Source organism: Mus caroli, unplaced genomic scaffold (assembly GCF_978045245.1).
Source record: "Mus caroli unplaced genomic scaffold, Mus_caroli_1 scaffold_13, whole genome shotgun sequence".
NCBI lineage: Eukaryota > Metazoa > Chordata > Mammalia > Rodentia > Muridae > Mus > Mus caroli.
The window spans coordinates 13,269,264-13,282,939 of NW_028227268.1; the positions used below are offsets into that span (position 1 = coordinate 13,269,264).

Here is a 13,676-nt window from a genome sequence, read left to right on the forward strand (position 1 = left end):
GGAAAGCACAAGCATCCTCAAGTGAAGACTACAGCATGTCACAACTGTCAGAAGCATGTCACAATTGTCAGAATGGGACAGCAAGCATTTTGAGATAAGTCACACCAAACAGACCTTGATGGACACTGGTTTGGGAAACACTATTTTGTGTTTTGTTTCTTTTTTTGTTTGAGACAGGGCTTCTCTGTGTAGCCCTGGCTGCTCTGGAACTCACTCTGTAGACCAGACTGGCCTAGATCTCACAGGGATATGTCTGCCCATGTCTCCCAAGTGCAGTAACTAAAGGGGTGCACTGCATGCTCTGCTACTCTGAGAAACACCAAATGAAAGGGTTGAAGAGATACCACTCGCTGGAAATTGGAGTCACATGTGATGGTTTGCCTTAGCTAGAGAAGTGAGGCCCACACAGGTAAAGAGAATCACCAAAGAACAAGACTGCAGACACCACCTGTGTGCTAAATTCCTTTCCGAGCTAAAGGGTCAGAGTGTGGGCAAAGTGGTTTTATCCATGTAAGTACCTGTCAGCTAGTCAGATGAAGCCAGTGTCTCACCAGGTAGCCCTGCTCTGTTCTGTTTGTGCACCTTGCCTCCCTCCACTGGACCCTGCCTTAAACTGCAGACTCCGGAAGAGGCAACCAGGCCGTCTGTTAGCCTCAAGCCTAGACTAAGCAGCGTTTTCTCAATGACAATGCCTACAGCCACATTTAGGTCTCCAGTGGAAAAACGTCTGCTCAGCAGAAACCTGGGCATAAAGGTCTCAGCTGCCGTGCATCCTGGGGAGGGAACCAGTATTAAGAATTCTTTGGCTTCGTGACACTGATTTCACTTCCTTTCCTGTGTACGAGGCAGACGATAGGACCTCAAGTCTGACTCTGTTTCTGAAACAATACAGTGAAGAAGCTTAATGTTCACCTGTCAAAATCTGGAGCTCCACTGCCCCACTCCACCCTCCAACACCACTGAGGGCCTCTGCCACAGCTCTGACGAAGCCTCTAAAGCTAGGACCACTCTGAGAGTTGGGAAAGTTTTGTCTAATTATCTCCTTCCCGACTTTGAATTGGCCAACCACGTATCTTCTCCTGGTTTTATCAAAGCGGCTGCCAGCACAAAAGCACATCCAAATTTAAGCAGGCTTTAGTTAGCAGACTTAAAATTGATCATGCATTTTAGTTTCAGTAACTTGCAATTTCTATACCCTTTGATAATTCACTTTAAAGAGCAAACTGTCTTTAATGACAAGGCTTAAAAGAGGCGACCTTTCTGAACAAAATATGAAAGCTCAGAAGACAGAGTTCTTTTGAGGAAACTGAATTCAAATGACCTTGTGTTCTGAAACTTTTCTCGCAGCATTTTTGATGTTTTACCTTTCCGTTCACCCTTAGACAGAGAGCACAGGCGCCGCTGCCTTTCCTGGCTGGTGATGCACTTCAATGAGGATGCTGTTAATTGTTAATTCAAATTCCCAGTTCCTTCTCTCTGCACTTTTCTCCACAGACTCCTTTAATGAGCTTGCTCGCCAGTTTCTGAAGACTTAATATGCGGCATTTACAGACTGAGCTCAGCTTATGAGCCCTCCCCTTCCGGCCACCTTGCCACCAATGCTTTTGTGCAGTCTATGAAGCAAGCCTGTCCTCTGTTCCCTCTGTCTTAGACTTCCTCTTTCTCCACTGTCTCCCTTGATGGCTGCCCTCTGTGGAGTTCTTTGGTGAACGGGGAGGTTGCAGAATCAGGGTCAGATTCCCAGAAGGTCTCACTGCTGGGGAACTAGAAACCCACTGACAGGATCTATGATCCATGCAGGGTGACTGAACTGCCAGCTGCCCTGTAGCTTCCCTGACTCCTGCAGAATAGCTAGCACTCACACCCAGCCATGGGCGCCTCCGAGTCAGAGCTTTCCTTCTCTGGGATTTCCAATTGCCTCATCAGCCACCACCTGCTGACAATGACCTGTTGGACTAGGAAAGGCACAGGTGGGGGCCCAAGCATGGTGGCCAATAATGATAACCGGCGATGTAACTAAACTAGGCACTCATGATGAACCATTGAAAGGATGCACTCCTAGATGATTTTATACTGAGCTGCAGTGTTTATCAATTATCTCCTGAGCAGCAGCTTGCTGTCTCCGTAGTCACCTATATGCTCAGGGATCAGCTCAGTGAGGAACTTCAAACATGCCAAAAGTCATTTTGCTTTCTCGTCCTTTATCAGAGAATGTTCACAAAACCACGAGTGTCAGCTCCCCGTGCCCATCACATCCAATCAAAAGTGATGCCCCAGACACGCTCGGCGCACTGTATGGGAAATGGGATCTGGGTAATGTCAGAGGTTCACCAGCGTATGAAACTTCATAACCCTTGAAATAAGGAAAAGAAAGACCAGCAGGCAAGTTTCCACAACTCCTACTGATATTTACTCATGGAAAACAAATATTTTTGGGTGGGAGTTCCAATCCCAGCAAACAAAACAACTCAGAAAGTATTTTCATTTCATGCCACTAATAACCTTGAATCGTCTGACCTCAACTGGCTTTTCTTGGTCCCCACAGAAGCACAGAAGTAGCATACAGCCTTCTTTGTCCCAAGTGTTAGGTCATTACCTGAGTATCAGCTGTCCTCATTGGTTAGGAGGCTTTAATAGCAGCTGCTATGATTTTTCTTACTGTGACTATTCCTGATACCTATGTGGTCATTCACAGGACACAGATGTATACTCCTGGAGGAGGTGTTAGGGGGCTGACATTTGAGAAGCACCAGGAAACTGGTGCTTCCAGGAAGACAACTGAGTGCAAGATGCCAGCCTTCTACTGATGGCTTTGGAAGTGGCTGTACAACCTGAGCTTTCTTACCTTCCTCATGTTTCAGACAAGGTAACAAGAAAGGACAACTAATCCGGGGCAGCAAGCAATGGGCAGATGTGCGCATGGGAGAGAGAAAAGGACGTGGAAGAAACATACATTCTCTCCCTTGTCCTTGTACAGTAAAGCAGATGATTGCAGCCCCACTCTTCCCACTCCCCACATTTTTGAGCGTCTCAAAAGGCCCATGGAATCCCCCCGGTTCACTCAAACAAAACCACATCATCTTTGCAACCGCAACTGAGAATTTCCTTGGCAAATCAGGGCAGGACTTGATGTGGGAAAGCAACCCAGGCTTAAACACCATTCTTAGGAGCAAGCACATTGCAGACAAACAAGAGCAAGGGACAGGAGTGGTTGCTGGCCCATAGGCTGAGTCCTCAACATATAGCCAATTGCTGTTAGGCTCAAGGATCATAGGCAGATGTGACAATCAAAGCACCATAAAGGAGACATCAAGACAGTAACAGGAAACCAGAGCTGCCTGTAGGTCATCCCACCCCACACGCCTGCAGACTGGAGACCCACATGACAAGCATGACCCAGTCATCTGATGCTGGACAGCCAGTTCATGACAAAATTATGAATTGATCTTTGACATGGTATGAGGTATTTTCCTCCAAAGCAGAAATTGATATAATCAGTATTTGTTGGGGGGAAAATACCATGTATATGCCATACTTAGCAGATGAGGTGAGATAAAATGTAAAAAGAAAACAGGATAGTATAAAAATGACATTTTAATATCTGAACAATGAACATGGGAATAACAAGAACAGGTTAAGCATTTTGATATGATACTACAATCGTGATTCTTATCATCCACAACTTGTAAGACCCTTGCAAAGCATCACCAAGGCACACCACAAGCAGACATCTCCTCCCAACATATGCAATTTTCAACGTGTGCTCCAGTACAATCATGGAGTCAGCAAGGAGATGGGAAAACAGAACTTAGGGAGACACAAAGAAAGCCAACCAGTGGATGGATGATGCATGTTTTTATGATCTTAATTATACTCAAGCATTTAAAAAACCCATTGATCTCACAGTTTACAATATTCAGCTCTTCAAACCTGCTGGATGAAGCCCTCGGTGCAGCCCAGATGAGATTCATGTATCACACTCTACCACACATGTAGTTACCTGGAAATCAAAAATCCACGTTAGGGTTTTTAGTCAATTGTAAAATGTGTTACAATTCTGAAGGAGTTGGAGGTTCAAAAGGGTATTTGCTATCAAAATTTCATCACACCTGCCTGTAAGCAACTGACCTTATCATCGTCAGGCACACAGAATCTTTTGAAAAGTAAATGATTCACAAGCTCACTCCTTTTATTTTGATGCCAAGTGGGCAGCCCAGTCTGTGACTGCACTTAACAGCAAAGTTGCCTGACTGAACTGGACCATCAGTAAACATCACCTTGGTTGGTGATATCACTGGGAACCTTTAGGGAGGTCTCCTGCATCTCACAGCTCTGTATTCTGGGCCATTCCATCTCTGTGAATAGTTAACATCACAAAGCCATTGACTTATTCTGGTCAGGAGACCAGTGCCAAAGCCCTGGGGATAAGGGACTTTGAAGATGTGAGCCATCACAGAGAATTGCATCATGCCACAGTCTTAAAGGAAGATGATGTCTCCTTTAGTCCTCAGTTGGGCTTCAAGACTACAACTTGCCCGACTGCCCAGGTGAGGTCCCTACCTACTCGCCACACCCAGACATTCCCGAATCTTGTTCTGATGAATCTAAGCCCGGTGATTAAAGAGGTGGGTGACTTCTCCAAGACAAGCTGTTCATTAAAAATGTCTTCCTTTCAAGACTTATCTTGTGTCTAGACATTTCAGTGAAGACTTGCAGGTCAAGGTAAAGGACTCCAGGGGTACACAGCACACATTAACCGGAAGGCGTGTCATGCACTGCTCATACCTTCTGCTTTGGTAGGTGGTCAGTTCTTCTTGAAGGATAGATGCCCTCTTTTGTAGAAAATTGACCTAGAAAGACATCTTATATGAGTGCACACTGCACATACAGTATGTTAGGATTTTACTTAAACTCAGACAATCCCTGGGATAACACTTGGAGGAAGTGAATATTAATGATGGATTTTCCTACATCTGGTCACATCCTGTCCCTACTGAAAATCCACCCAAAGCCACAGAGCCAATTTCAAGCTGTGTCCTAGAGGCCATCTTGATTGGGTGCCATTCTGTCTCTGGCTCCCTCTCTCCTCATGACCTTCTGCCACCTTGTACCATGTCATTCATACTGTCACCCTTTGGCTTGGGCCATTTCTCACTTTGGAAAACTTGACTGAAGTCTCTTTGTCCTCCACTGCTGGCTCAAAAGCCAGCTGTTTCACTGCTTCCCAGTGGCTCGCAGTGACCCTGCTGTGTCCCAAGCCAGTGCTCAATCTTCTGTACCCAATGCCCTAGACTTTCCTCACTCAGCGTTGTGGTTATGTTTTCATGGCCGTTCCCAAACCCTATGAGCTTTTCAGGAGCAGGGCGACTCTGTCTATCTCCCAGTCCCCAGTATCTTTTACAGGGCTGGGCATGTAGCTGGTATGCACTGGCTGTTTAATGAGCGAATGAGTGAGTGAGTGAAAAGAAAATTACTGCTTTCTGGAAACCTCAAATCCATCCTGGGGATTCCCTGAGGTTAGACACAGGGTTTGGGAGTGGAAAGCGCTTGAGCTTCTCCTGGACTTAAGCCAACTTGACTTCCACCCCTGGCTTGGTCTCTAAGGCCCTTGGAAGGTTACTGGGCTCTTGCTGTGTCATCTGTGACACAGGGTTCATGGCAGTTGCTGCCCAGGGTGAGGAGTGGTGAGCTATGCCTCATAGCACATGCCCAGTACAGACTTCACAGTAGGTGCCACCATGGAGTGGAGGGCTGGGGGACAGAGCTGTTGTCAGGAATGGTTTCCTCAGTGAGGTCGTTATAGTACATGTGACTGCTCTGTGGTATAAATGTCTATGGGATCAATGACGCCTATAGATCAGGCATCGATTCAAAACACCTTATCCAACCACAGGTTGGGGACAGCTTAGCTATGGTTCAATGTAATCAAGAATCAGCAGCATTTGATCTGCTCAGAATTGTTTACTCTTGGTTCTTTGGTCTGAGCTGAAACCATGGCAACGGCTGGTTCTCAGGCATAGTTCTGCAAGAGTACAGCCCGTAGGACCCACCGTGTGCGTGAAAGGGGGGAAAGCACAGGCTGCCCAAGTGGCTGTGTATCTCTGGGCTGGCTTAGAATGCGACCTGCTCTTCATGGTATCCACATGCTCAAATGACCCACAGGACAATTGATAATTTTGACAGATGCAAGGATCATACTGCTTTAACCTCCTTCCCCCACCCTGCATTGCAATCGATTGGAATTCCAACAATTTTCAAAAACACAGGCACCTGTGCTTTCAAACTAAATCTGCTCCCTCTAAGGCTCGACTCCTCTGTGCAGCTGCCAACTCTGAGGGCCCAGTGCAGCTGGCAGCTCTCTCTCTCTCTCTCTCTCTCTCTCTCTCTCTCTCTCTCTCTCTCTCTCTCTCCCTCTCTCCCTCTCTCCTCTTTGTCTGTCTCTGTCTCTGTCTGTCTCTGTCTCTGTCTCTCTCTCCTCTTTGTCTCTCTGTCTGTCTCTCTGTCTGTCTCTCTCTCGGTCAACATACAGTTCCAGGAGCTTGAAGCAGCTTTTATTACAGTGAAATGATACAAACGATAACAGAGGCCGTGCAGGTGGGCATTGGATTTCTCCCCTCTCCCACACCGTCAAAATAAGACTCTCCTCTGAGGGTGTCAGGTCCATGGACACTCTCCAGTGAAGCTGCTGGGCAGACCACACCTCAGCGCTGCTCTTGCGCTCTGCTCTGCCCCATTCTTTGTTTTCATATGCAGAGGTAAGCACAGCAGAGCCTAGGAGCAGCCTCAAAAGGACTGGTGGGAAGGGCTTTCACTGCAGCCTCTTACTGAGGGAGGTGGAGGAGAATCAGCTCAAATTTGCTTCAAGTTGGCATGATGGCTCAAGCCTGGGGAGGCTGAGGCAGGGCTGACAGGACCTGGAACCAGCCCCTGTTTCCTCATAAATTTTAGGTCAGTCTGCCCAAACAAATTTCTTAGTCTTTTTCTCTCTCCCCCGTCCCCCTACTATATACCTGTGGCTGGCCAGACACTTGCTATGTAGACCAATCTAGCCTTGAACTCGCAGAGATCCACCTTCTTCTGTCTTACTGCTGGGATTAAAGGTGTGCCCGGCCATGCTTGGCTCCATACAGTCATTTTACATATTGTAAACACTCAATATGAGTATTACCAAACTACATTGGTTATTTTATTATTTAATGAGCAGCTGCTATGTAATCAGGTATGGTTCTTAGCATTCAGAGTGCAGACATCCTTCCCTTGTGGAACCATTGACATGAATTTGAATATCTGAAGTTTCTCTGTGTGCTGGAAATGGGACTATGAAGATTCCTTATGTAGGAATTGTAAACTTTAAATTGTAAACATTAAAGATGGTGGCACACATCTTTAATCCCAGCACTAGGAAGGCAGTGGCAGGCAGATCTTTGTGAGTCTGAGGTCAGTCTGGTCAACAAAGTGAGTTCCAGAATAGTTAGAGCTATGTAGAGATATTTTATAAACAAATAAACAAACAAAAGCCACCCCCAAAACAACAAACACCCACCAAAGCACAAAAATACATAAAATACTCACTACATGGTGGGGTACACCTTTAATCCCAGAGCTGAGGAGGCAAAGGGAGTTCCAGGCCAGCCTGGTCTACAGAATGAGTTCCAGGCCAGCCAGTGCTACAGAGTAAAACCCCTAGCACCAAAAACAGAAGCAAAAACTCTTAGAACAACGCTTAGTACAGAAACAGGTTGGGTACTTCGTTGGTTTGTTTTGAGAAAGGATTTTCCTATGTAGTCCAGGCTGGCCCTGAATTTGTAATCCTCCTGTCTCGGTTTCCAAGTGTTAATTTCTCACCTTACATTTTAAGAACCACATACTTTGGTAAGAAACATTATATTTGGGGCTGGTGAAATGGCTCAGTGGGTAAGAGTACCCGACTGCTCTTCCGAAGGTCCAGAGTTCAAATCCCAGCAACCACATGGTGGCTCACAGCCATCTGTAATGAGATCTGACTCCCTCTTCTGGAGTGTCTGAAGATAGCTACAGTGTACTTACATATAATAAATAAATCTTAAAAAAAATTAGGAAATCTCTGCCAACCAACAAGCAGGAATGTGATTAAAATATGCAATAAGAAGTCTCCCAGTGAAGCAGAGCTCAGGGTCTGGTAGAGTGACTACTAAATTCTTTCAAAGATGTAGGAAGAACATCCTTTTTTTTTTTTTTTTTTTTTTAAAGATTTATTTATTTATTATATATAAGTACACTGTAGCTGTCTTCAGACACTCCAGAAGAGGGCGCCAGATCTCGTTGTGGATGGTTGTGAGCCACCATGTGGTTGCTGGGATTTGAACTCTGGACCTTCGGAAGAGCAGTCGGGTGCTCTTACCCACTGAGCCATCTCACCAGCCCAAGAACATCCTTTTTTGGAACTCCTTTTTAAACGAGTTCCAAAAATTGAGAACAAGAGAATTCTTCCAAAATCATTTCACAAGGCTAGGTAGCATTCTTCCTCTCCATAAACCCAGACAAGAACATAGTAAATGAAAAAAAAAAGAAACATTATATTTAATTGTTTGAATATCTTAATGATATTTTGCCTTGACCTTAAAATGTATACCTTTGAAAACCACTTAAGACATTAGAGAAATGTTTCTAAATTAATGCTACTTTTGTCCCACTATACTTTAGCATAGCAAGGAAGCAGCAGTGTATCATGGAATGACATTTTGAATCCTGAACCAAGAAGAAACGGTGAGATTGCATAGGGCTGTGAATGAATCTGACCCAGTTTTAGGAGTCAACCCAACTCATGCTGGTGATGGTGAATGTGGGGATCCCACGACTCTGCTAGCAAGGCAGGATCAGGCTACTTGCACGCGCCTTTCCAGAAGTGCCCCACCTACATCTATGAATATTCTTCTGCTCTAGGAGTTACCTGTGACTTTAGGGAGGATATGGTGTCCTCAAGTTCTTGTCTTAGAGATGCTGGCATTAACCCTTTGAATTTTGTTTCATATTCTTGTCGTATGTACATTATCTAAAAAGGAAAAAAAAATATATCTTTTATACCCCAGAAATGTCTGTTTTGAATTTAAGAAATTATTGAAAAATATTTATTCACTCCCAAACAGTTTTCTGTATTTATTGTCAGAAAACATGTACTAGCATGGCATAGAAATAAAGACCGTTAGACATTGAGAGGCTGCCTAGTTTGAGCATGTGCTTCTGTTACACGTGGTCCTGGAATAATACTTTTTCTTTTCATTAGACTCCCTCTTCACTGAGATGGCTCGCTTGCGCTCTTGCATCTAACCAAGATTCAGTTCCCAGGGCTGACTTACTACTGCCTACAGCTCCCTTTACTGTGCATCTGACACCCTCTTCTGGCCTCCACAGGTACCAGGCATACACATGGTGCACACACCTAGCACGGAGGCGAAACACACATAAAATAAAAACAAATAAATCTTTAAAAAAGAAAGCAAATCCCTGTTAACACAATTTTCAGTATCTTGTTAAGTAAAATGCTATTCTTTTATCTCTGCTTACAGGGCCACTGTGCCACTGTGCCAACCCTGAGGCCTCTTCTGCACCAGGATGACAGGACTACACTGTGGTTGGGGACAACTCATAGCATGGCTTTGGTTTGATTGACATTATCGCAGGTTACTGGAGGGTTCATATGGTGCAGAGGATGCCAACGCTGGCATCTGCACAGCTGTGACCCCAAGCCTCCAACATGGTGGGGTGGTGGTGGTGTGCCTATCACACTGGGCATTGGTGGCTCTATCTTTAAGATCTAAAGGATAAGTGAGGGTTGTGGAAGTGACACCTTTGGAAGATTTGCATGGGTATTCTATGAATGTGCATGTACAAATAGCAATGGCTTCCTACAGCTCTTTTCCTTGTAGGAATAAGACGTAACAATTACTTTAAAGATTGACTATACTCATTATGTGTGAGTTAGCATAATCTAAGCTGAACTGCAGTTTACTACATCCAAATTCATCAAACAACTGGAAATGAAGAAAAGCACTAGGGAATGCATACAACTGAATTCAGGTGGGCAGGGCAGGCCTACAGATGTGCTGGGATTAATTTAAAATCACTGTCCTGTAAATTCTAATTCTTCTTCCACTAAACCAAATTAAGGAAGAAATGTGTTAGAGTGATTATTTTTGTTACCTACTTAAATCCCATGGCAACTGTGCTAGAGCAAAGCTTTTTAACCTGTGGCTTGTGCTCGCAGATGAGAGTGTGGAAAACCAACCAACCAACCAACCAACCAAAATGTGGCAACAGTAAAATTAAAATCAAGCACTCTAAGGTAAGTTTTGGGCAGTACTTGCCTGTGTTCCATCTTTTGACTTCCTGCAGCCCTGGTTCTAAACACAGAACAGACACACTGCACGTCACTGCAGCATCTCTAACGAACAGTGTCTGAGACATACTGGCTCAGAGTCAAGGTTGTCCTATGCAGTGTTTTCATTGCACATACAGTTTTCTGCTCTTATGGAAGCAGAAGGGTTTAATTACAGAAAACAAAGACTTTTAGAATTTTACTATTGTCAGTCCTCAGCATGTGTTAGGTTAGTATCTTTAAAAACATTATTTTTTAAAAATATACTTTAAAAGTTAATTCTTATTTATGTGCAAGTGTGTGTCTGTGTGAGTATATACCGCTTGTATGTGGGTACCCATGGAGGCCAGAGGAAGACACTGATACCTGGAGTTGGAGTTGCAGGTGGATTTGAACTGCACAACATGGAATCTGAAAACTGAACTCAGGACATCTGGAAGAGTATCAGTAATTTTAACCACTAAAACATCTCTCTAACCCCACAGATTCTTTCTTCATGTGTAAGTGTGGTGGGTGCATGGTCTGTTTCATATGTAGAGTCAGAGGACAGCTTTGCACAGTTGATTCTCTCCTTTCATCTTTATTTGGATTCCAGAGACTGCCATGGTAACTGCTGTTAGCCTTTACCTGCTAAGCCGTGTTGTCTGCCTGGACTGTCATACTTTAAATTGTCTTGTGTTTGATCTTAAAAACTGCTCAGTTGTTGACCTTCATAAAAATTCATTAACAATTTTTGTTTTAGGATTAAAATAGAATTCCAGCAATTTCTGATATGGTGATAAATATACACCAATCATTTTTTACTGTGTATTTATTCAAAGGAGAATTCTCATTATTGACTATTATAAAGTCAAAAAAATGGATAGACTTTGAGAAACACTGAGAATTTTCTACATCATTCTGTATCAAATATTTAGCAAAGATTTAACTCTATAAAAGTAAATAATCACACCTCTTTCATTAGTGTATAAAACTGCTTTTGTCTTTAGTAAATGGTAAAATTACATGTATAACAAAGACTTGTTTTAAAGTAAATTTATTTTTGATTTAATATTGGTAAAATTTTAATTTGCATATCTATTTTATATATCTATATAACTAGTATTATGTAAAATCTCTCAGGTAAAAAGGGTTGTAAGGGAAAGAATGAATTATGTTATTTCTATTTGTATGTGTGTGTGTGCGCATGTACACACATGTATATGAACATATATGTACAGGGGAAAAACGAAATACATACTTTATAAGCCGTGTCTTTAGGACAGCATTTGCTGAGACGTCTTAGGCTATATGCTGAGTAACAGTTTTCATCAACATCTGAAATTGCGTGCTTCTGCGTTTAAACTGGACGCAGATGTTTTACTGTGTGCATCTCTGTTAAGGTCTGCCTCCCTACTAGGATATTTGAAGGGTATAAAAATGCTTCACTTCTACTTTCTTTCTGAACCCTGGACCATTTCACTATCTCTCCACACACTCCAGCTTTCTTTTTTAAAATTCAATGTGTTAGATTTTCTTCTTTTAAAATTTATATTTATTTATTTGTTTATATCCCAAAGGCATTTTCAACTTTTAGTAATTTTCTATGTATCTCTGCATACTTCAACCTCTTCATACTTTGTCTTACAATTTCAGTGACTCAGAGTGAATTAAAAAGAGCTCCTGGAAAATGTAAAATGACCTCACTTAAGAGTGAGGCTTCCCAGCCGGGCGTGGTGGCGCACGCCTTTAATCCCAGCACTCGGGAGGCAGAGGCAGGAGGATTTCTGAGTTCGAGGCCAGCCTGGTCTACAAAGTGAGTGCCAGGACAGCCAGGGCTACACAGAGAAACCCTGTCTCGAAAAACCAAAAAAAAAAAAAAAAAAAAAAAAAAAGAGTGAGGCTTCCCATTGGGAAAAATATTACTACTTTGTATTTGGAAGTCCCAATCCTGAATCAAAAAAATCATTGTATCAAGCAGAATCTTGTTGCTTTAATAAAATCATGAAAAACCTTAGCCAATATGTTTTTATTCTATGTCTAAGGTCACTAATGTTGAATGTGTATATTCTATGTCAGATACAATCCCAAGTGTTCAATGAGGGGCTGGTTATTCTGCTGACCAAATGAGATAGACTAAGTATGAAGGGTAAGTGATCATTTGAACTCAGGCACTATGACTTTTAGGCATATTCCTCTAATTTTTATTTTATTTTGCTTGAGACAAGGATCTCCCTGTGTAACTCTGGCTGGATTGGAACTCACTTTGTAGATCATGCTGGCCTTTAACTAACAGAGACTGGCCTGCCTCTGCCTCCTGAGTGCTGGAATTAAAGGCATGCATCACTAGCCCAGTGCAGGCACATATCTTTTATATACTTTGTTCTATAGTTTAAGAAGTCATTTTAAATATTAAAATATTCCTTGTACCAACAAAGGAAAAGGAAGTCACAGCCTATTAGAATAGTCTCCTCCATTACACACCTCTGTCTTTCCTAGCATAGGAGGGGAGAGGCATACACAACTGATACCCTTTCAGTATCCACAGAAGAAAGATTTTTTATTTTATGTGTATGTCTGTTTTGCCTGTGTGTATAATGTATATATGTGCATTCTGTGTGTGCCTGGGGCTTGTGAAGGCCAAACAAGTGCATTAGATCCCCTGGACCTGAAACGAGTGCATTAGATCCCCTGGACCTGAAAGATGGCCATGAGTTAGTTGCCATGTGAGTCCCAGGAACTAAACTCAGATCTTCTGGAAAAGCGAGCGGTGCTCTAACCACTGAGAAAGCATTTTCTCAGTCACTCCCCTCACTGTCCTATTGCTTTAAAACTTTAACATACTTAAGATGTAAACATAAGACAAAAATCCATACAAATGCACTGTACTTATTAATCTAAAACAAGAGATTTATAAGTCTCCCCAAATACACATTTAAAGGCCAGTATGTACAGTGAAGTACATATTGGCTGTAAGGCATAAGTACTCTTGCTCTTCTATATATTTTTCTTTCTTTTCTTTTTCTTTAAAAAAAGATTTTGTTTTTTTCTATGTGTATGAATGTTTGTGTGCATGTATGTCTATGCCCCATGTGCATGCAGTGTCTGAGGAGGCCAGAAGAAGGTGTCAGATTCTCTGAAACTGGAGTTACAGATTGCTGAGAGCTAACACATGGGTGCTGAGAACCAAACCTGGGACCTCTGGAAGAGCAGCCAGGGCTCTTAACCACTGAACCATCTCTCTAATCCTGGCATGTTCTTGAGGAAACTAGAGCACCTTGGAAAGCCTGGCCAGGCAAAGGGCTGATGAAGGCTGAGAAAGACTGGTTTGGGGAGAGGATGT

At 43.0% G+C, this 13,676-nt stretch overlaps 1 protein-coding gene across 1 annotated transcript in view; it reads right to left on the bottom strand.

Annotated features, from left to right (window-relative positions):
- Positions 1–3,648: 3,648 nt before the first annotated feature.
- Cep112 (centrosomal protein 112) overlaps positions 3,649–13,676 on the bottom strand; it is a 442,735-nt gene continuing 432,707 nt past the window's right edge. Inside the window, exons 25-27 of the mRNA XM_085829453.1 lie at positions 8,930–9,031; positions 4,786–4,850; positions 3,649–4,000 (exon numbers count right to left, since the gene is read on the bottom strand). Of these exons, the coding sequence (XP_085685579.1) occupies positions 3,997–4,000; positions 4,786–4,850; positions 8,930–9,031 (171 nt within the window). The 3' untranslated portion in view covers positions 3,649–3,996. The remainder of the gene's footprint in view (positions 4,001–4,785; positions 4,851–8,929; positions 9,032–13,676) is intronic.